Here is a 22,951-nt window from a genome sequence, read left to right on the forward strand (position 1 = left end):
ACAAATTCAGAGGCTGGGGGGAAAACCTCATCTACCACTAAAATCCCCACTGATGATCTTTCAATGGCAGAAATCTGATTTACTCTTCACTGTAAGTAAATCTGATTTACTCTTCATTTTATGTAAGTTTGCTTTTGCATTGCTCTCTGCTTGGACGAAAACTAATCAACTCATCAATTTGCTTTTATTCCATTCATTTTCATTTTCAAATTCTTATACACTGCCTCAGTGCTGCAATATGTTGTAAACACTGCTGGGAAAAACAAAAATTCGTGGTGAAATGTGCCATGGGAATTATAAGGAGCAAATCATGGAAATGATAGTCTTGATCTTTGTGAAACCTTATTCCTGTGAAGCCTAAAAAGTCAGATCATGTCTGACACAAAATTTAAATAAATGGTCTGGTAGCACTTTATGGACTAATAAAACATAGAGATGGTATCATGAGCTTTCGTGGGCACAGCCTACTTCTTCAGATGACCGGAGTTTTGAGTTTAGGATGTGCAGACCCAAAATAAATAGGGGAGAAGGGAGAGGGGGAAAGGAAATAAAAGGAGGGAGAGGGTGAGTGGGAAACAAGGAGCAGAGGGTATGAAACAGGATCTTTATAGAGCATTCCTAAAACTGAAATACCCACCTGGAGAAGTGAAACAACAGATTAACAGAGCCAAAAAAGTACCCAGACATGAACTACTTGAAGACAGATCCAAAAGGGCGAAAAACAGAATTCCACTTTTATTACCTATAGTCCACAACTCAAACCCTCCAATGCGTTCTACACAATATGCAACCCATTTTGGGTGGTTGTTTTTGAAGTTTATTCTGTACAGACTAACTCAGCTACCCCCTGAAGCTACAAAATGTAAAGAGGATGGGCTGGTGACAACATGTCAGCAACAGTCAGTCGAGAACAAATTGTGTCAAACCAATCCTCAAATATTTCTAGAGTCGTTAGGAAAAACTATTTCCCTAGGAGGGTGGTGAAGCACTGGGCTGGGTTCCCTAGGGCGGTGGTGGAATCTCCATCCCTAGAGGTGTTTAAGTCCCGGCTTGACAAACCCCTGGCTGGGATGATTTAGTTGGGGTTGGCCCTGCTTTGAGCAGGGGGTTGGACTTAATGACCTCCTGAGATCTATACCAACCCGATGATTCTAACCAAATAGCTTTATTGGACAGAGTAACAAGCCTTGTAGATGGGGGAAGAGGCAGATGTGGTGTATCTTGACTTCAGTATGGCTTTAGATACTGTCTCCTATAACCTCCTAAACAAACTAGGGAAATACAACCTAGAGCATAGGTTCCCAAACTGGGGGGCATGTCCCCTGGGGGAGGCGTGGAGAAATTCCGGGGGGGCATGAGGTGACCCAGCCCCTCTCTCCCCCCCCCCCCCCCAAGAAAGAGCCCAGTCCATCCAGTCCCAGGTAGATTTCAAAATGGCTGCTTTAAAAGGGCAATGCCTGCACTGCTCTTAAAAGGGCAGCCGTTTTATTTTGTTCTTTTGTTTTCTGCTCAACAAGTTTTGCTGTTACTTTTTTGCAAGGGGGGGGGAGAGAGGCATGAGGGTTTCTCAAAAATCAAAACAGGGCGTGATGCCGAAAAGTCTGGGAACCACTGACCTAGAGGGAGCTACTGTGAGGGGAGAGCGCAACTGGTTGGAAAACCTTTCTCGGAGATCAGTTATCAATGGTTCACAGATAAGGGCCTATCAAGTGGGATTCCACAGGATCAGTTCTGGATCTGGTTCTGTTCAATATCTTCTTCAATGATTCAGAATCTGATAATGTCATAGAGTGTACTCTTATAAAATTTGTAGGTGATACTAAGCTGGGGGGGTTGCAAGTAGGGATGTAAAAAAATATAAAACCAGTAACTGTTACTGTTAAAAAGCCTATCCGTTACAGTGGTCTCCAACCTTTTCATACCCAAGATCACTTTTTAAATGACAGATCTACCGCCCCACCCCTTCCTTGAAGCCCCGCTCTCTCTATTCTCCTCCTCTCCATCACTTACTATCCCCAATCCTTATACTGCTACTTTAAAAAAAAATTCCCACCATTCCTCGCAGCTACTCACCTGTGCTGTTGCTCGGTGAGTAGCTGCTCCTCAGATGAGGAAATCTAATGTAAATGTACTGCACAGGTGCGCAGTTCAGAGAGGGCTCAAGAGCTACTCTTAGAGCCTCCGAGATCTACCGGTAGATCGCGATCTACTGGTTGGTGACCATGGAGTTACAAGGTTAACTGTTTTACCTGGGCTCTATGGCCAGGTGGGACCAGGTAGGGCAGGGTGGTGGAGTGATGCCCCCATGACTTGCAGGGAGCCAGTTGTCCCATGGCAGGCTCCTGGCCCACACCAGCCACCAGCCCTCACCCAAGGAGCCAGCTGACCCGCTCCCCCGCCCCCGCACTACGCATTCTGCTGTCCCTGCTCCCAACGTGCCAGCTGCCCCACTCTGTAGGTGTGTGCTGGCTCACAGCTGCCAGCCCTGCTCCCAGGGAGCCAATTGCTGCCCTGTGGGCTCTGCCAGCCCTACTCCCAGGTTGCTGGCCCCACTTCTGAGGAGCCGGCTGCCCCAGATGTGGGGCTGGTAGAGATGTGCAGATGTGGGGCTGGTAGAGTGTGCAGCGAGGGGTGGCAGCCAGCTCCCTGGGAGCAGGGCTGGCAGCTGGGAGACAGCATGTGCCAGCAGAACCTGTAGCCCAGGTCATCCCTAGCTTGCAAGTGCTTTGGAGAATAGGATTCAAATTCAAAATGATGTGGACGACAAACTGGAGAAATTGTATGAAATAAATAGGATGACGTTCAGTAAGAATTACTGTTCCTTCCTAAGTGGAGTACTTTGCATTAATCAATGGGAAATGACTCCTTAGGAAGGAGGACTGCAGAAAGGGATTTGGGGTCATGGTGGATCACAAAGTAAATGAGTCAACAGTGAAACACTGTTACAATAAAGTGTACATAATTCTGGGGTGCATTAACAAGAGTGTTGTAAACAAGACACGGTGAATAATTCGCCGCTCTACTCGGTGGTGATTAGACCTCAAATGGAGTATTGTGTTCAGTTCTGTGTATCACATTTCAGGGAATATGTGAGCAAATTGGAGAAGGTCCAGAGTAGAGCAACAAAAATGATGAAAGGTCTAGAAAACATGACCTGTGAGAGAAGATTTAGAAAACAGGGATGGGTTAGTCTGGAAAAGAGAAGACTGAAGAGGGACATAAAAACAGTTTCAAGTATATAAAAGGTTGTTACAAGGAGGAGGGAGAAAAAATTGTGTCGTATATTAAAGAAAATTTTTCCTGCGGGATGACGGAAGTGACATCATGAGTCACTCTGCGTCCTGCTAGAAGTTTTTATCCTGCCGCCTCCCCAGTACTACAGGGGAGAGGGGCACAGAGAGTCGCACCACCTCCCTGGTGGTCTGTGGGGGAGGAGGGATGGTGGCGCCGAGATCGCCACCACCTCCCTGGAGGTCCCCGGGGGGGAGGGTGAGAAGGGGGGACACCAAGAGCCATTCTGGCTCCATGGTGGCTGTGCCACCTCCCTGGTGCTCTGTAGGTACATGAATATCTTGCACATAAATATCTTGAAATGCTTGCTACAACAGTGCCATGCAAACACCTGTTCTCACTTTCAGGTGACATAATGCAGCTCACTTGTTTAATTATCTCCTGTAAATGGAAACAAACTTGTTTTGAGTGATTGGCTGAACAAGAAGTAGGACTGAGTGGACTTGTAGGCTCTAAAGTTTTACATTGTTTATTTGCTATGTTTTTTGTATATAACTTTACAATTGCATTACTGTGCTTGTATTAGATGGATTGAAAAATATTTTTTACAGTGCAAATATATGTAATCAAAAATAAAGTGGGCACTGTACACTGTCTGGGTTGTAATTGAATTTGTAATATACAGTACTTGAAAATGTTGAAAATGTCCAAAATATTTAAATAAATGGTATTCTATTATCATTTAACAGTGCAATTATTTGTTTATTGCACACCAGTCCTACTTGTACCACTTGCCATCATATTATGTGAATGCCTATCCACTAGTGCCTTTGCTAATTTCTGTGGTCTTACAACCACACTTCCGAATGTTTTAAAAAAATGTGTCTACCCTGTGTGTAAAAGGCTGAAGCAGGAGAAACTGAATGTATAGCAGGGAGAGACAAGAAATGAGCCATCTACAAAATGCTATAATTTGTACAAAAGACTTAGGAAAAAGACCGTCTCCAGTCTTTTTATTTTGATAGATAATATTAATGTTTATTTTGAGCATTTTTTATTTATATCGATTTATATTTTCACAGTTGTGATAAATTAGAGGGTTTACAGATTAATATTTAATGACTGTCGGTGTTGGGATTCTAAAAGTTAGTTTTATAAATCACTAAAACACAAATTGTCAATATCACATGTCAAAATATACAAAGTAAATATCAATAGAACTGGAAGGAACCTCATGAGGTCATCAAGTCCAGTCCTCTGTCCCCATGGCAGGACCAAGCACCATCCCTGACAGGTGTTTCCTTAAATCGAAACAAAATGATACCTGTTTGTACTGTTCTTTCGTTAATCTGATTCAGAAATCTAAATCACTGGATTTTGCCTCTTAATAAGCTCTCAAGCAGCATTTTTCTTTTTATCTATTCATTGTAATAAAATATTTGCCTGTCTGTAAATGTTGTGCGTATGGTGAAATTGACCTTTACCAACATTTACCAATAGAAATCTAATTCTTCCAAACCTTATTATAGTGATCTTGGGTGTTGCTTGTCTGAAAGTGTTTTGCTTACTATTGGTACAAATCTTCAGAGGGGTAGCCGAGTTAGTCTGTAACAGGAAAAACTTAAAAAACAACAAATAGTCTAGTAGCACCTTAAAGACTAACAAAATACGAGCTTTCGTGGGTACAACCCACTTCTTCTGATGACAGGAGTGTTAGAAGTGCAGATCCAAGAACGAATAAGGGAAGGAGGGAGGAGGAGAGAAGGGGAAAAAAAAGGGGGGGGAGGAGGGGGAAAAAAAAGGAGGGGAGGAAGAAAAAAGAGAGACAGTGAGTCGATAGCTCAAGAAGTTACAAGAGGCTGATAAGAACCATTAGCACCTCCATTGTTTGGTTGGTTGGTTAAGACATTAAGATATGGAAGATCCTGTGTGAGCCAGCTGATATCCCGGTTCATACCATTTGCATAAGAATTAAACTTGTGAATAAAGTTATTTTCTATCCCAGTGGTCCCCAACCTTTTAGGGCTTCCGGGGGCAGCGCCGTGCAAGCGCCACGTGCCCGGGGTGCAAGAATGGCTCAGGCTGGCCCTGGTCACTAGGCGGGCGCACATGTTGGGGACCACTCTTCTAACCCTTCTCTATGTATTTGGCTTGTGGAATTGGCCTGAAACAAAACGGGGCGACTTGGAGATTCATTGATGAGTGTCCAGGAAGATTAAAGTGTTCTCCAACAGGTTTTTGTGTATTGCCTTTTCAGATATTTGATTTGAGTCCTTAATTCTTTCCCATAGAGACTGTCCAGTTTGGCCAATATACATTTCAGTGGGGCATTGCTGGCATTTGATGGCATAGATCACATTAGTGGATGTGCAATTAAATGAACCTCTGATTTGGTGGCTGATGTGGTTGGGTCTAGTGATGAAATTGCTGGTGTAGATGGGTGGGCAGAGTTGGCACCGGGGCTAATTGCAGGGGTGGGTTCCTGGATGATTATGATGGAGGTGTGCTGTGTGGTTACTGGGCAGAATTTGTTTGAGGTTAGGGGGTTGTCTGTAAGCGAGAATTGGCCTTTTCCCCCCCAAGGCCTCTGCTAGGGAGGGGTCATTTTCCAGGATAGGTTGTAGATTGCAGATAATGCGTTGGAGGGGTTTAAGTTGTGAACTGTATAAGTGGAATTCTGTTGTTTTCTCTTTTGAGCCTGTCTTGAAGTAGTTCATGCTTTTTTGGTTCTGTCAATCTGTTTTTGATACAAGTGTGACCTTTTTACTTGTCAAGGGTGAATGGGACTAGAAATAGAGGGTGAAAATGGAAAACCAAGGCATTGTTGTAACAGGAGCAGGAACTGGGCTTCTGGGCTCTAGGGCAGAAACCCTTTTTGTTCGGTGTTTGCCCAACACCTAGTGCCTTGGGGTCCTGGCTAATGTCTAGGGCTTTTCGGATGCGTCGACAGTGCACCGTAACTCGAAATAAGAGATGCAAATTTCATATCTTATTTCAGTGCGATTTCAAAATAGCTTGTTTCATCATTTAAAATTTCTAAATAAAGTGCTGTTCCGAAACGTCCCTTACTCCTCATAGAATGAGATTTATAGGGATATCAGAATAGTGAGCCTGAAATAATGGGCTTGCTGTGAAGACGCGGGATAGTTATTTTGGGATGCTCTGGTATCCTGAACTAGAGTTGCAGGGTAGACGTACCCTTAGTGCCAATAGAAATAATAATGGCTCTACCTGTGTGACCGTGGGCAAGTAACTAGCTGTCCCTTCATTTCCCCATCTGACAAATGGGAGGGTTCCTGTTAATTAGGTGATGTCTGCAAAGCACTTTGAGGTCCTCAGAGTCCTTGCCCATGGTCAGAACACTCTCTTACAGAAGCTGTAGCTTTCCCTCTTCCATACTCTGCTGGGTTGGCTTCTGTTGCACAGAATAGACAGACAGCTGGAAATATTCTGGCCCCTGCAGGACTGTATTTCCAAGGGCAGGGTGGAGAACCCAACCACAACAGGGATCAGATCAAAGATGTGCCTGTAATATGTACTCCTGTCGGCAGCAGAGAAGGGGTTAAACAGTAACCTGTCCCTTACTGATTTTTTTTTTTATGCTAACTTCTTAAACCTGCGATACCTGGGATTTCTGATAGCCTGTGTTTATCTGGCCTCAGTGAGACCTTTTTAAAGTCCTGTTCTCGAGGAGAGAGAAACATGTTCTAAAACGCTTGTAAACAGAGTTCCAACCGTATGGATTTCTGGTGCCAGTCGTCAAACTGCTTAAAACCTGTGCGCGCTTTAAGCAAGGCTCACCCCCGCCAGACCGTCTGAAAAGCCGGGTTCTCTGAGTCTGTCTCTCCAGGTCTCAATTGCACAGTATCTAGGGTCTCAAACACAAATGGAAAATGATTTAAATTGCTGGTTGGATCCCCAGCCCCCCTTGTTTGATGGTAGTTGTGTCAGTGGCACAGAATAACTGTCTCCGTCAGCCGTCTGCCTGTTTTTCATAATGCCTCCTTTGTAGTCTCCCTCGGATTCTGAGAATGTTTGGTGCTAAAGGAGAGGAACTGCTTTTAAATGGCTACCTTGAAAATTAATGTCCCTGGATTTGAGGGTCAGGAGGGACGATCTGATCGTCTCATCTGCCCTCCAGCATAACACAGGGCTAATAGCACAGCTAAGTCCCCCAAATAATTTAATTCCTAGAGCACGGCCCTTGGTAAGTTGTTCCATTGATACATTCGTAACGGTGAGAGTGACGAACGCCTGCCTTTGTTGGAATTTGTCAAGTTTCACATGAAGCTATGAAATGAACAAGACAGCCAAAAGATTTCCCTTTAACGTCTGGGTGGCACTGCCTGTGTGCCAAGTCTTAGCATTTCTTCTCCAGGGGAACGCCAAGGTATGAAATGGTTGCATTGGGTGTCTGCATCTGCAAAAAGGATTTAAAAGGGGTTGGTCAGTTTCCCACAAAGGTATCCATTTAGCACGACTGTTCATTTCTGAATCTGGTGGCCTCATGCCACCTACCGAAGCTGCTCTGCTCGTGTCTTTTTGTGCCGTGTGCCTTTAAAGAAAGCAGACTCCTTGCTGTGACGTCTCTCTGGCTCGGGGCCAGGAAGCGGGGGAACCATCTCCTGCCAGTCTGAGAAGAAAACCAACAACTTTTCTTTTGTGTGTGCTTACTCTCCCTTTCTTGGTCTCTTCCAAGGTTTTAAACGCTAATGGCGGATTAAAAACCTTACACAGATTGTGGCTTTAGAAGTCTGGTAAGGCCTGAACGAAGACTTTATCTATCTTCCTTGTTTGCTTAAACATGGATGGGGGGGAGGCGGTGTGGATGGGGGTGTTTTTTTTAAAAAAATCTCCATCTCCTAGCTCCAAAGTCGGGCTGGCTTATTGGGATTCTGTAAAACCAGCAGGATCAAGATCTCTTGCCTGCCCTGAAAGGTGCGAATAAGTAGCTAAACTCTGAAGCGACAGGCTAAGTTTGATTTGCCAACATCCGGGAGTTTTGGCTTCCCGGGGAGAGGGTGGGTTTTTCTCAATAAGTGTCTTTGTGCGGACTGCGCTTGGTTGTGGGGGGTAGCCCCCTTCATCAGGCCAGTGGGGGGCTGGGAATAGAGGCAATCCTGAATTGGGGGGTGGTGGGAGTGGGAGAAATGTATGCGAGACACGGTGCGGTTGGTTAATGACCCAAGTGGCAAGCGCTCAAATGCAGGCAAATTGCTGCGTGCTTTCTGCAAAAGGATCACGCCCCCCTCTCCCCCCCTTCCTCTTTCCCTCTGGATCCAGGCCAGAGCTCTGAGGAATAGAGAATCGTGGGGAGGCGGGGGAGAGGAGAATATAAACAAGCGTGGAGACAAGAGGGGTGGGAGTGGATCGTCTCCTCCTCTGGGCGGGAGGTTTGTTAGCAGAATTGCTAAGTGCAAAGGAACAGCCTTGCCTAACATGGTGTTTTGGCTGGGTTAACCGCTCAGGGCAAGCAGCAGAGCACAATCTCTTACGTTAAAAACAAACACTCCTGTCTCTGTGCACTGCTACCGGGGCGCCCCTGAGCGGCTGTGTGTTGGACCTTGCATGCAGCGTATTCTGTCAAGGTTGTTGTTTTACTCCCCTTCTGTCAGTTCAGGTGAAGATGCTTCCTCGTCGATAGGGTGGGGCTTTGGATGTCAGGGCGATAGCTGTAGTTGTAAAGCACTAGCAGCCAGACTAAGGATTTCGGTAGGTTGCATTTGTCAGCTTGTGTTCGGGCCTGGCTAACCCAGATCCCACCCCACTGCGAGCGGGGCCTTGCAGCGGAAATTAAATGTTTCTTCCCTTTGATGCTGTGAGCTGCTGACCTTTCTCCCCCGTCTCTGAAGTGAGGGAGCCTAGAGGAAGAGAACAGTGAGCTTGTCTTTGTAAAGCATGGAAAATCATGGCCGGCGTGTCCCCTCCTCCAAGGTGATGTGTGGTCCCTACTCTCTGAACCGAGTGAGCCACCCTGCCAGGCACAGATCCTTGTCGGGGATCAGCAGTGCCACAGGTTAGCTGTGACACACAACTCTGGGCGCAAGGCTGAGCATTAAAACCCTATCTACAGACTTCCTTTGTTCTTGGGCAAGTCACTTACCGTACTGTTTTATTAGCTGTGTTGCATGGCTCACCCGGGTTCTGGTCCCATTGCGCAAGGTGTCCTACGCCACAGACAAGTCCCTGCCTTAAAGAGTTAAGGTAAAAGGCAAGCTGAGACGAGCAAGTGGACAGGAGGAAGGATTAAGTACCATGATGTTTCACTCTGTGCCTCGCTCTTCCCATCTGGAGAATGGAGCTAGAGCCTCTGAGATACTGCAGAGATCAGTCACTTCATCTAAAATTGTCACTCTTGTGGGCCAGACATGCCCAGCGGCTGAGCATTCCATGGAGTCAGCAGGAAGGAAACAGGGCAAGTTAGTGACGGACCCAACTTAGCACATTAGAAATAGTGGCCTGGAGGTTTTTTAAAACCCCAAATTTCTTGCTGGTGGAAGCTGCTGGAGACTCTGCCCTGCTCCCACTGCACCTCAGGCCTGATTTGTAGATGCTACCTTTAGGAATGAGGCCTGGGGTATTCGATCCTCTGTCAATCTGCTGAAATTGCCAGCGAGGACTGCCAATTGTATGCAGTGTGAGATCCTGCCTGCTAGGAGTTGGACCGAGATTCTTGAACTCACAGGCATTAGGATGCTCCTCACCATAGTCTGGCATAATATCTAGGTAAATCGTGACCCCTGTGAAGTTGAGAGCAGAGACCCGGACCTTCAGCTCTTGAAGTCTCTGCCGCTTGAGCTCAGAGAATCCCAAAGCATCTCCCTTCCTGTAATCCATCTGTCAAGGGCCATCAGAAGGTAAACGTGTCTGACCCTGCCAACCTGAGCTGGGTTTGAATTTGTGAGGGGGCTGTCTGTTCTGTATCTGGTTACTAAGCCTTTGTGTGCTGGGGTGCAGGTGGTGACAGGGTGTGCATCTCCAGCAAAGCCGTGGCTTGTGCTGATGTTGTCTGCTCTCCACCAGACGGCAGGGAGAAATGGTCTGGTAGAGGTAGTCCTTGAAAACTCTCCACAGCCACTCAACCTGCAGCAAGGAGGAATCTTCCCTCTGCACCTGCAATAAGCTTTTACCTTTTTAAGTGCAAATCCTGAATCCTTATGGAAACGGAGTGTGAACTGAGGCAGGGCTGTCTGTGATAGATCGCTCCCTTTCACTGCTGCCGCCCCTGGCTCTGAATGTAAATGAACAAGACTGGTCAGTGTCACTGCTGGTCTGTTGGACATCGTGGGCGACATTGCCATGGTCAAGGATCCTGTCACTTCATGCTCCTGCTTGGGAGAGCGAGGAGACGTGAGAGCTGTTATCCTGGGGAGGGAGGGTAACAAAACAAGTCTGAGGGAGAGAGTTAGCAGAAGACCTGGCTTGTACCCCAGAAGGAAGCTAGAGGGTTGTGGGGTGTGGAACAGAGACCCAGCCCTGCTTTTCCAACATCAAGAAGGGGCCTGTGGACCTTCCTGTTCAGGCATCTACTAGCCAGAGGCTGCTTAGAGCAGTGTTTCTCAACCAGTGGTACGAGTACCCCTAGGTCGGGGGGGGGGGGTCAACACAACTGAAATTTGGAGAAAACAGAATTTTTGTGTTAAGTTTTACATTGTGTTGTTGTTTTTGTACTTTTTACACCCAAAAATTTCATCGTCCGCCCAGCTACAATTAAGTTGTTTAAACAATTGTGTTGCAATGGTAGAAAAAAAATTGTTGTCTGAAAACTGTAGGTACTGAGGGTACCTTTTTTTTGAAAGATGGTACTTTATTGAGAGAGGTTGAGAAACACTGGCTTAGAGAGTCTCTAAGCTAGCAGGGATGGCATTTGCAACTGCGCCCTGCCCTTTTCTGGCAGCAGGCTGGCCTTCTCATTAGGACAGCGAGCGTGGTCCTCACTGGTGGGTGCCCCCTCTGCCCTCTTCTTCTTTACCTCCTTTTGGCTGGCAAGTTTAGTCTTCTGGCTAGTAAGTGTTTGAACTTCATCTGATCTTCCTTTGAGCTCTGGATATAACCACTTTTACCCACTCCCCAAACCCATCCGGCCTCCTTCGGCTCCGTTCTGTAGGGCCTGCTATTATGCATGCTCGTTCTCTTCTTGACTGCTGTGTGTAACTGTGTGGCAGCCCCACAGGAAGCAAAGGTTGCTGCGCTGCTAGTGAGCTGCCCTGGCAACTCTGGCACCATAAAGAGGCGGTCTGCTCCAACTTGCTAGTGATAAGCTGTGGTGCTGGGACTTCCTGTAGCTTCCCTTTGCGAGAGCTCCGCCGCTACTTGCAGTCCAAAGTCTCGGGGTTCGGTTTCATCCCCTCTAGCAGCTAAGTTCCCACTAAGCTGCATGGCCATGCGGCAGCCTGTCAGGGGCTATGCAGGCACCTCTCCAGCCTCAGAGCTGCCCTGACAGGGAGAGAGGCACCTTAATTCCCAGGGGAGCCTGCACCACCCACCCCCTCGTTCCCAGCACCACCCCAGAGTCCTCACCTGATCCCCGCCTCGCACCGTGAACCCCTCACTCTAGCCCCACCCCAGAGCCAGCACTGCGGCCCTGCACACGCACATCACCTCCGTAGTGGTGCACCTGCCAAAACTTATTCCGCACACACATGGGAAAAATTAGAGAGCACATGGCCTAGCAGTGTGTTCGCTCCTGCTGCCAGAGGGAAAAGGAGCTGGCAGCTCTAGCTGCTCCAATGATCAGCGCTCAGTGCTCACTTCATAGTGTAGGCCAGGGTAGGGGTACAGCACAGCAATGCTTGTGCGTGTAGGGGAGCTCTCCCGGGCCAGCACTGGTGCTGCTGTGCTTCCCCAGAAAGAGTTAACTGGAGGCCATAGAGCGGACCAAGGGGAGGAGTTTCTTATCTGGCTGTTTGAAATGTGAGAAGGCCTGTGCCCCAGCCTTGTAGAACGCAGCCACCAATTCTGTGAGCTGCTTCTTTCCAGCCCTCCCACCAAAAGGGGGGATCTGGCGCATTTTCGGAGGGGTGTTTTCTCTTCCAAAGCAAGCCAGGGAAGGCAGAGAGCTTGTTAGAAGGCGCTGCCTTTGACGTGGCTAAGGGAAGGCAGGAGCTGGGCCCATCTTCGCTTCCAGCTCATGCCACAGCAGAGCCTCTGGCAGGCTCCGCCAGGTTCATTTCCATGGTCATGTCTCCTGGGTGTGGCTTTCCTGGGATTTCAGAGGAAAGAGGAGGCGCCTGGGCCACAGGCCAGCACTTGCTAAAGCTAGAGTTCAGAGGCTGGGCCAACGGTGCTGGTTTCAAAGTAATTCATTAACCTCGCTCTCCTGGTTTAGGAAGGACCATTGGCAGGGCTTATCCCCGGCAGGTTTGTGCTAGCTTTGAGTACATCTCACACTTCCCTTCCGTCCAACTCCACCCCAACAAGAGTGAGAATGCCAGTGTAGACAAGGCCTTGCAGTCAATTTCCTCTAATTTTTTCCATCCCTGTGTGGAATGCATTTTGTTGTGTGCGCAGGCATGTGTGAATGTGCACCACTAGTAGAAACAAAAATAAAACTATTAGTCAGAGCTCTGCTAATCAGCTGGGCAGGACCTGACTCTCTCCTGAGTGACTGCCCAAATGCTCAGCTTACAGGGAACACAGCTGGGAGCCCATGGAGTTTCACCAGGGCTAGATTTAGCTTTGTGTGTTGAAGACTGTAATTATCCTCACTACAGCTGGGCAATGGCTATTCCTTCCTTGGTAGTTCCAGAGTCGAGGGTGGGGAGGGCAACTATCTCTCTTCAGAGGAGGTTTGAAAGTGAGAACCTGACAACACGCCATCACTGTGGGTCCCATGACTTTCTGCAAGAGCGTCCTGGTTAACGTCAGGCTCGGTTAATTACGTTCTGCTGACCTAAATTCCCTCCGCCGTTCCAATTGGCTGCAGTGTTCTGCTGCGTTTCCTGACCTCTGGATTGTGCGGCGTGTTGCCCTGTGGTGTTACACAACTGCTGTGTTTCGCCCCTTCGGTGGCTGTTTCTCATCCCGCCGTGCTTTGTGCCTGCCAACCCCGGACCGTGTGGAATTGCTCCCACCTCCCCTGGGCTAACATTCAAAAGCCCCAGAGTGGAGCCGCCCTTTGCTTTGTTTCAGCTTAGCAGTTAATTGTTCGATCTCCTCTGGGTGTTCCTGGGATCATGCTCTGTTCCAGAGAGAGCGGAGGTGGTGCTTAGCTGTGACAGGAGGGTCCTCAACCAGGCAGAATCGGCTGCTGCTGCTGCTAGGTTGCCAGCTCCTATGCTGAGAGCCTGCTGTGAGCTAGCAGGGTGGGGGGGAGGAAGAACCAGCAATTTAGGGGGCAAGAGATGGGGCTGCTGTTGGCAGCATCTATGCTGGATGCTGTTCGAAGCCCCCCCTTCCCCAGAGAGCCCTGTCTCAGCGATGGGTGTGGGACTTAGAGGCTCCCTTCGAGGTGCGGAGAGACAGCAGCTGCCGCTACCTGTGAAGAAGACTCGCAGTCTGCTACAGAACAGGGCGTTTAGCCCTTGTGCCACTGACTCAAGGCACAGTTCTGATGGAGACCTGACTACCCACCCCTCTCCCGCAGGAGCCTGGGGTTTAAACTGTCAGGGTGGGTGGGGAGGAGCCAGAAAGATTGAGAACCAAACCCCTTGGCTGAAAGGTGATTTAAAGCGCAGTCTCGCGGTAGCCGCCGGTGGGGTCTGAATCGGGACATCCTGCACTGGGTAGCGCTTCACAGCCATTGGCTACCCTCGCCACCCGCTGCGGAGCCGGCCGGCTCTCGCTCGCTGCCCCGTAGAGAAGTGAAGGCTTGGGGTTATTTTCATGACCACAGGAAGAGCTGGGTTAGAAAGTGGGAGCCTTTGACCCCCATATTCTGTTGAGTTCTCTACCCACGTCTGTCGGTGGACCTGCTCCTCAGCGTGGCAGTGGGCCAGGGTGAGCCACAGCTGAGGAGTTGAAAGAGAAGGCAGCATAGTGGCTAGGAGAGGGGGGGTGCTGGGGAACAGGGCTAACCCCTCAAATACTTGGTCTGCCGTAATGAGCTTACAGGACCCTGAGTTGCAATAGCAAGGCAGTGTTCTGAGTGGGGACAGCAAACACCTCGGGTACGGCAATGCACTTGTCCAAGACATGCTAACGGCGCTTCTCCACGGGTTTCGGGCTGTCCAGCAGGCCGTGTCTGCGGGGAGCCTGCCTGTGGTCCTTTGGGAGGTGCTATAATTCGACAGCTCCTACCCCTACGCCAGTGCTTGTATCGGAGTAGGAGAACCACAGCTCCGAGTAGATGAGTTCCTTGTTGGAAACCCTGGCACTGCCCCAAGCCTTCGAAGAGCCAGAGGAGGTGGCACACAATGCTGTGGGCAGGAGGAGATCCTGCACACGGCTGCTAAATCTTAACTGGGGGGCTGGGTGGGAACCTGATTCTGTAAATGAATGTGGAGAGTTCAACCCAGCGGTTGCGCAACTCCAATGCGTGCTCACCCCAGGGCTGGGTCTGGCGGATCGAGCTCAGAGTGAATCTCTCTGGTCTCCCTGTCCCTGTGGCATTCACCCCCTGCTCCCCACACCAACACCAGGCAGACACCCTGAACCCAGAACCCCCGGTCTCTGCATAACTTCCAACGCCAGCGAAGGTTCATGTGCTCTGCTTCTGGGAGCAAAGCTGGGATTCAGGAGACAGCCTGGCAGTGGTTTCTTAGAACCAGCTCTCCTTCCGATTCTGTCTCCCCGGTGCTGTGTCTGTCTTATCTAGGCCGAAGCTCTTTGGAGAAGGGACTGTCTACTACTGTCCTTCTCCAGCGCCCAGCACTGGAGACTCGGACACTGGTTGCCTTGTTGCACCACCGAGAGAACAGGTTGGGGAGGTGACACCAAACATGCTGTCAAGTATCAGAGGGGGAGCCGTGTTAGTCTGAATCTGCAAAAGCGGCAAGAAGTCCTGTGGCACCTTATAGACTAAACCGAAGTGTTGGAGCATAAGCTTTCGTGGGCAAAGACCCACTTCGTCAGATGCATCCAACATGCTGTAGAGCAGCGTTGGGCACCCCAGCTAGCGAGTGAGCTGCACGAGTGGTCCCCCTTCTGTGCAGTGGGCCCCGCATTGTCTCCCGGGATAGGGGAGTTTTGCTAACTCTTCCTGTGCACCTAGAATTGCGGGGGCCCGGCTGACCCGTAGCAGCGCTTTGATTGGAGGCAGAGGGGGTGCGCGGCTCTCACAGTCAGTGCTGTCTGCAGTCAGCCTGCACCTCACTTCATGTGCCCTGGCTGTACCTGCCTGTCACTTCAGTAACAGCACAGGAGGAAAAACCATGCGGGCAGAAATCAGCAGAATCCGGCAGCCCTGTGTGTGGGCAACAGTAAGCAAAATGTCTCGGGGGCCGTACGCCGAGCCCCGATGGTGGGCTGCTGAGCGCCCCCCTGCTGCAGGACTGTGAATGGCTTTCAGCTGAAACGGCAGCTCCAGGCCCTGACCTCTCTGACACACAGATCCAAGGCGTTTGTAAGTGGTGTCTGAGCTGTGTTTCAGCACGGAACTCGGGTCCTTCACTGGGCATCCCGCCGCTCCTTGCTGCTCCTCCTGGTAGGGGTGAGACTGGTTAGCCAGCTAACCGGTTAAGCCTCACCCGTAAGTGGTAGGGCCTGGCGCAGCTTCCCACCTGCTGTGGCCAGGGAGCTGCTCCGCCCCAGGGGAGAGGGGGGCACCACGAACGGGCTAGAGCAGCTTCTGTCTGCGGTGGGCCCAGGTGCCCTGCAAGCAGGGGCCGCTCCAGCCCAGCCGGCACAGCCCCTGCCTGTGGTAGGGGAGCCGCTGCTCCAGCCCAGCAGCTAGCCAGTTCAATGGGATTTTACATCCCCACCCCCTAAACAGTTGTAACGTTGCTGTGTGGCAGAAACACGTCTGTTCTGCCCCGGAGGTGGCTGCAGGATGACGTGATTCCCCCTGGACTAGTTAGTAACAATCTTGAGACCTTTCCGGATGAAAGGTGCTAAAATAGCCACACCCAGCAGCAGGGGGCTGGACGCCAGGAGGCCTGGGATGTATTTGGTCCTGCCACAGCCGAGTCCCTTGACCCCTCTCTGCCATTGCTCTCCGGCTGCCGAGGGGGGGATGCCATCTCCCCACTGTGGTAAAATGCGCTGAGCTCCTAGGAGGGGAGAGATGCAGAACAGCCTTCCGTTACTTCCTCCCTGGCCGTACCAACGCCCGGGGCTGGTTGTGCCTCAGTCTGCCTGCTCCAGTCCGCCTCTAACTTTGCTTCTCCTTGGCTCTTTCAGGTTTGGCGGTAACCTGGCAGCCTCACAAAGATGTCTCTTCACGCTACGAGGGCCAATGCTCTCCTGGCCTGGGTAAGGTGTCCTCGCCTGCTGCTGCTGCCCGCCCTGGGCCCTGCGTGGGAAGGCTCTGATCCGGGTGGAGAACCTCTTTTGGGTCGGGGTGCCCTTGAGCCACAGAAAAATCAGTCGGGGGCCACACTCAAGTGAGAAGCCCCTGACTGAGGAGGAGAAAGACACTCCCCACTTTCCCCTCGCACTCCAAGCCTGGGCGTGACCAGGCGAGTAGATTTGTGTGCTCCAGCCCTATGAGTGGGGGGCTGGAGCGCCAGGGCAGGCTCCCCAATGTGCGGGGAATCCCTGAGCCTCAGGGGCTGGATCAGTCAAGCTGCGGCCACATCTGGCCCTTAGGCCTGAGGCTCCCCGCCCCTGGTGCAAGGGCTTCTTAATTGCTCCTGCATCTGGGAGCATGCGCTTCTCCGTGGGGGCGTTGGGAGGGCGGAGAGCCCCCTCTGCAGCCCAGAGCGCACTGGCGGGTGGGGGAGGTTTGCTCACAGCTCCTGTAGAGGAGTAACTGGAAACGCGGTTCCTGGGCAGTCCCACCTCAGAAACTTGCCCTGAAACCAGAGCAGGGGCCGCCAGTCTAATGGCTAACGCCCAGTGGGAGCCCAATGAGGGACTTGCTCTGGAGTGTCTTATTCCTGGGCAGTCAGTGAAAACGGGGCTGGGGGAGGCAGATCTCAGCTCCACCCTTTCTGCTGGAGCCACGCTGCCCACAGTTGCCAAATTGCCTCCCCGTGCCCTGCCCTCCCCTCCCCCCATGGAGAGGCAGGGCAGTGCCCTGCCCACGTGCCCCCGACCACTACGGGGAAGAGAGTGGGTGGGCAGCCCCAGCCTCTCCGGCCCCCGGAGCACCGGGGAGGGAGGAGGGCGTGCGGCCCCCGGAGCACCGGGGAGGGAGGAGGGCGTGCGGCCCCCGGAGCACCGGGGGGGGCTGGTGCTGGGGGCAGCAGTGGCCGCCCTAGACTAGCTGCCAGCAACTGGTGCCCTAGGCGAGCCATGCAATCAGCTTCCCCATCTCCAAACCCCTCAATGATATTGTGCTTGAATTTGGCCCCCCATTTAACTTGGCGCCCTACGCGACCGCCTAGTTCGCCTCTATGGACGGGCCACCCCTGGGGGGCAGCAATACTCAACCTGCCATTTTGGGGATGGAGCATGGGCAGGGCCAGGCTGGCAGTTTGGGAGAGCAGCGCCTCCCCCCGCCCTGGCTACCAGACGCCCCTGGTCTTACCGTGAAGGGCACACTAGTCTGTCAGGCCAGTCTCGGTGTAAGACAGGGACATTCTGCCTCAGAGAACTTGGCTGCCTCTGAGCATCTCTGCGGAAGTGTGCGCTGAATGAGGCCCCTGCTACTGCCTTGCCTTTGGCCGTGTGGCACTCTCGCCAGATGGGGCAAACAGTCCACAGTGGTGGCTGGGGGTCGATTCAGGGCTTGAGTGGGACTGGTTCCTGCCCCAGCATGTGAGCTGCCAAGGCCCCCCAGTCAGTACTTGCTGGTGAGTTCCGAGGTTGTGACTGTCCCGTCCCGTCCTCAGGTGAACAGTCTGAAGGTCGACAGTCCCCTGAGTGCTCTGTCGCAGCTCCAGGACTGCAGTGTCTTCCTCAAGATCATCGACAAAGTGTGAGTTGGAACAACGGTGGCGCTTCCCTTGCTGGTCTCTAAGCACGTATTAGAGGGTTTTATGCTGCCGCCCATCACTGTGTGCCAAGCCCGTCCTCCGTAGTAAAGGGCGGCGGGTCCTGAGCCTGCTTATCCGTTAGGGAGCATTGGGCAGTGTCTCCTCCAGGTCTGAGGGGAGAGGGGCTCACAAAGCAGATGGGCACCAGCTGTTCCGCTGGGATTTTCCTGGTTGCAGTTCCTGGCATTCAGGCATTCTCCCTATGGTGGGAGAGCCCGAGTCACCGTGCACGTTGGCTCCTTAGATGATTACACATCCAGTCCCGTCCCAGATAGAGGCTTTCCCAATGCTAGCGGCCCCTGTGAGGATGCAGATCTGCCCTGAGACGCAGCTCGTATAAATGATGAGGGGGAGGAGGTACGCGTTTCACAAACTCATCCCTCCACATCTGACTTCTCTGCCCTCCCAGGGGAACCCACACAACACTCTCAACCCACGAGCCCGGCAGCTTGCATTCCTGACGTTACTAGGCACTAAACATCACAGTCTCAATCAAGGCACTGGATGTTCGGCTCATTACAACACTCCATATCCCCCTTTGCCTTAGGACTGCAGAGGAGTAAACTGCCCACTTCACCTGGAATGCTCTCGTCCTGCAGCCAGTGAACTCCCTATGCCGAACAGTCTGCATTGAGCTGTAACACTCGGAGTGCTTTTCCCAAACCTGCAGAAGAGCTTGGTAGTAGCTGGGAAGCTGGTCTCTTGGGCCAATAAAAGAGCATCTCCCCCGACACCTTGTCTTTTCCCCCTTGAATCAAGCAGGGTTCTTTCCTCCCCAGACGTTGTGCTTAGCCCTTCGTTGGGGCTGCACAGGCGTAAGTAGGCACAGAATTTGGTTTTGCCATTGGAACTCAGGTAACCCCTCCACAGTAGAGGCCAGCTCACCCTCCTGGAGCTGTTGGTCTGAAAAGCGAATGGGGGTGTGTGTTACCTACACACTAGGGCACTCCACTTGTACCCTTCCAAGGCAGAACCCAGTTAATGTAGGCACTCCCACCCTTTCCCAGTTCCTAGGGCTCAGGGTGTAATCTTCTGCAGGCTTGGGGGGCCTTTTACCAGTGAAACAGCCAAACACAATAATATTCTTAACTCCTGTTTATTGAGTCACCGAAACTGAATGCACACGCTAAATGTACAATGCTCACCGCTCCCAGTAAGGCAGCTGAGTGTTTCCTGGTGACCAGTCAGGGTCTGGTCATCCAGGGTCCTCCAGCTTCTGCACGATGTGATTGACAGGGTTTTGAGACCTGGTGGCTCTGATCTGTTTCGGAGTTAGGTTCCAGAAAACTTCCTTTTGGTCCCAAGTGTATCTAGCAAAATGTGATCCTCCTTAACTATCCCTTAACCAATCGTTTTAAACTCGTGTGCTATAAAATAATTCTTTGGCCAGTCCTAATGTATTGTGAAACAATTCTTTAGCCAGTCATACTCCCACTGCCTTGGTGTGATTTAAAGCTTGCAAAATTGTTGCATAACTAATCAAAGAACCAGAGAGAAACTATACAGATAATAGTGAAGTGGGGACCATAAAGGCAAAACTACAAAGTAGTACAGATTTTCTAACACCAGGTGTTAAGTGATTCCTTGCCAGACAGTTGAAGGTCTGTAACCTAGCTCATTAATGGATCTAAAAGTAGCCATTCTTCTACAAAGGAATTTACAAAACTAACAATAGAAAGAAACTGAGGAACTGGCCTTCGTATGCAAATTTGACACTATCCCTCAGGGCTTGAACAAAGACAAACTGGAGGTGCCATTATATTTAACACCCAAATGACATCAAAAGCTAAGTATGGGACACTTCCAGCCACTCAGTTAGCCTCATTAGCACCAGCACTACAATTGGCAGGTACTTTCTTCCCCCCTTCCTCCTCCTTCTTTTTCTGTTATGTATTAGGAGATTCACCACCCCCTTTTTTTTTCTCCACAAAAGCTCTAAGGTGCTACAGGGTTACTTGGGGTTTTTTTGTGGGTGATGGGTACTGTTAGGTCAGGAGCGCCTTCTAAACAGCTCAATATTACATTGTTTTGGAGGAATGCCTGAGACCTTGCCAGCAGACCCCTGCAAATCCGTGGATATCTGCTTTATACAGTAAAACTCCAATAGTTCAGCATCCAATAGTCCGGCACTCCTGATAGTCCGGCATCAAAATGGCAAGAGCCTAGTGAGTGAGCTTCGGCAAAAAATGAGTCACAAGGTAACAGTGGCAGCAGCTGAACTGAGCAAAAAGGGTAAAAAAAGGCTTAAAAAAAACTAAAACATTACAGTATACTGCCTACAGTATGTACAATAAAAAGGGTTAAGAACACTTTATATATAGTATATCATATATACTGTGTGTGTGTGTGTGTGTGTGTGTGTGTGTGTGTGTGTGTGTGTGTGTGTGTGTGTGTGTGTATATATATATATATATATATATATATATATATTAAAAAAAACATCTTATAGTACTTCCTGATACTCCGGCATATTTGATAATCCAACACCACCTAGGTTCCATAGGTTCCGGATTATCAGATACTGTATCTGCTTCTGTGGGTGTAGAGGTGAATATCTGTGGCTCGTATTTGTGGATATGAATTTTATATCTGCGCAGGGCGCTGCTTACAGGTGCCAAAGCTGCTAAACTGCTGCTTGCTGAAATTGGCTCGGGCAATGATGGAATGGCACAGGACAAGTCTGTGCAATAAATAGGTGCCTACTTTCCATAGATAGTCCTTGTTCCACGTGTCACCATTCCCAGGCCAAGTGTTCCCTTGTCACCGTGACGTGGCATGCAGCATCTCCTGGGGAAGCCCTGACAATGGTGAGGCAGAGTCTGCCACGCTCCTCCCCACAGTGTATTCCTTGCTGCCCAGGGAATGCCCGGCCTGCTCTGTGCAGGACTAATCAAGTACCCCCGGCCCGAAAGTGAGGGGGGCCGTGGTGTTGCTCTGAGGAATGGGTTGGGAGGAGTAGCTCTTTCAGGAGCAGTGTTCACTGGCTGCACGTTGGAGCGATCACGTCAGACATGTTGGAAGCTGAAATAGAACCGAGCGCGTGGCAGGATTTAGGTCCGTGTTGTCATTGAACTGGAAAGGAGTCCCTGGTAGGAGAGGGGTCGTGAGACTCGTTCACGTTCCAGCAGTGCATTTCGAACCCTTCCTTCAGGACTCTTTGGGGCAGCCTGCCACCGATCATTCTCCCTCATCCCCTGTAACGAGAGCCTGCTGCCGAGCCGGGGGCTAATTTTGTGGGGGGTGTGGAGGAAGGAGCTGCCTGCAGGGGATATATTTAGTCAGCCTTGGTTAATCTCCTCCATCTGCTCTCTACCTCAGATGGACAAATTGGCAGGGCTAGGAGCATGGGCTGTCTGTCCTGACTGGGCCTGGTGTTGTGGGACCTGCTGAAATCCCAACGTGCTGAGGCTCCGCTTGCCCCTTACAAAATTCCAAAGGCAAACTCAGCATCCAGCTTTCTTCGTCACTATCAGGCCAAGCCCCGGAGTTCAAGGACCCTGGATTTCCCTGCAAGGGCGAGGGATGTCAGAGAAGCACAGCACTCACAGGGATTGCAGGCTCGTGTGCTGCTAGAGCTTGAGCTAAAGCCATCGGCTTATGGAGGGGAATCGTGGCATCTGGACGTGGGTCGTGAACTCCCCTTCTTACAAATGGGGTGTAACTTTAAACGCTGCTGTCTAGGACCAGACTCAGGCTTGTGGTCAGAGTTCCTCTTACTGGTGCCCGCAGGGGCTCATCTCTGTCAAAATTTGGCCCAGATTCTGTTCATGGTTGGGCTCTTGACAGCATCTCCATTAAAGCACCGGAATGGTCAGGCCCCTGTGAAAAACTCGGAGCCATTAGGTTCTAGCAGAGCCGGGTACCAGTAGTGGGGGCATTTCAGCAGGTAGCAAGAGGCACTTTCCAAACCAGAACCTATTCTGTGGCTGCGTCAGAGTAGTTCTGATCCACAAGCTGCTTCCCCCCCAGGTTAGAAAGAGCTAAAAGGGTGGGCTGCACTCTTTAAATCAGGGGTGGGGACCACTGAGTCACGGAAAAATCAGTCAGAGGCCACACACAAGTGAGAAGTGCAAAAAACCCCACATCCCAGAATCCACACTGAGGTGGCCCCTGACGGAGGAGAAAGACACTCTCCCTGCCGTTCCCCTCACACACCAGAACCCAGGGGGGCCCAGGCTAGTAGATTTTCTGTGCTCCAGCCCTGCAGGTGAGGGTTACGGGGATGGGGGTGATGGTGGCCAGCAAGAGTGCCCCAGTCCCGGGAGGAGGTGGAGCCCTGAGCCTCAGGGGCGAGCCAGGGGCCACATCCGGCCTTAGGTTCCCCACCCCTGCTTTAAATCCATTGCCTCCTGAATTTGAAGGGAAATGTCTCCTTGAGCGCTCCCTCTGCTGGCCAGTGAGCAACAGTAACTCTGAATTCCCAGAGCTGGGCTCTCTGGCCGGTTCCCCCGTAAGGAGATAAACAAAGCCATGGTCATGGCAAGCTGCATGCAAACAGGGAGGGGCGGGGCCGGCTCTGTGTTTGGCAGCTGGGATCTGAGGGGGCGAGCGCAAAGCGTCACGTCACGGAGGCTGTAGGTGGTAAGGGCTGCGGCTGTTCTTTCGTCAGGGTCCGTAACGTGCGTGATGGGGGTGCGCTCCCCCAGTCCTCGCGGGGACTCTCCGATCTTGGCTGCGCCGGTTCCACGCGCAGGCCCAGGAAG

The 22,951-nt window shown here is 51.0% G+C and overlaps 1 protein-coding gene across 6 annotated transcripts in view; it reads left to right on the forward strand.

The window, feature by feature from the left end:
• NUMA1 (nuclear mitotic apparatus protein 1) overlaps positions 1–22,951 on the forward strand; it is a 67,903-nt gene that overhangs the window by 20,598 nt on the left and 24,354 nt on the right. For 2 of the 6 annotated variants that reach the window (XM_075919649.1, XM_075919653.1), the window contains exons 1-3: positions 7,820–7,988; positions 16,510–16,581; positions 18,105–18,190. In XM_075919649.1, coding sequence (XP_075775764.1) covers positions 16,540–16,581; positions 18,105–18,190 — 128 coding nt within the window. In that variant the 5' untranslated portion in view covers positions 7,820–7,988; positions 16,510–16,539. Of the gene's footprint in view, positions 1–7,819; positions 7,989–16,509; positions 16,582–18,104; positions 18,191–22,951 lie in introns of those variants that run through there. The other 4 variants (XM_075919654.1, XM_075919652.1, XM_075919650.1 and 1 more) reach the window with 2 other exon arrangements.

The sequence above is a fragment of the Pelodiscus sinensis genome, chromosome 1 (genome assembly GCF_049634645.1).
Source record: "Pelodiscus sinensis isolate JC-2024 chromosome 1, ASM4963464v1, whole genome shotgun sequence".
NCBI lineage: Eukaryota > Metazoa > Chordata > Testudines > Trionychidae > Pelodiscus > Pelodiscus sinensis.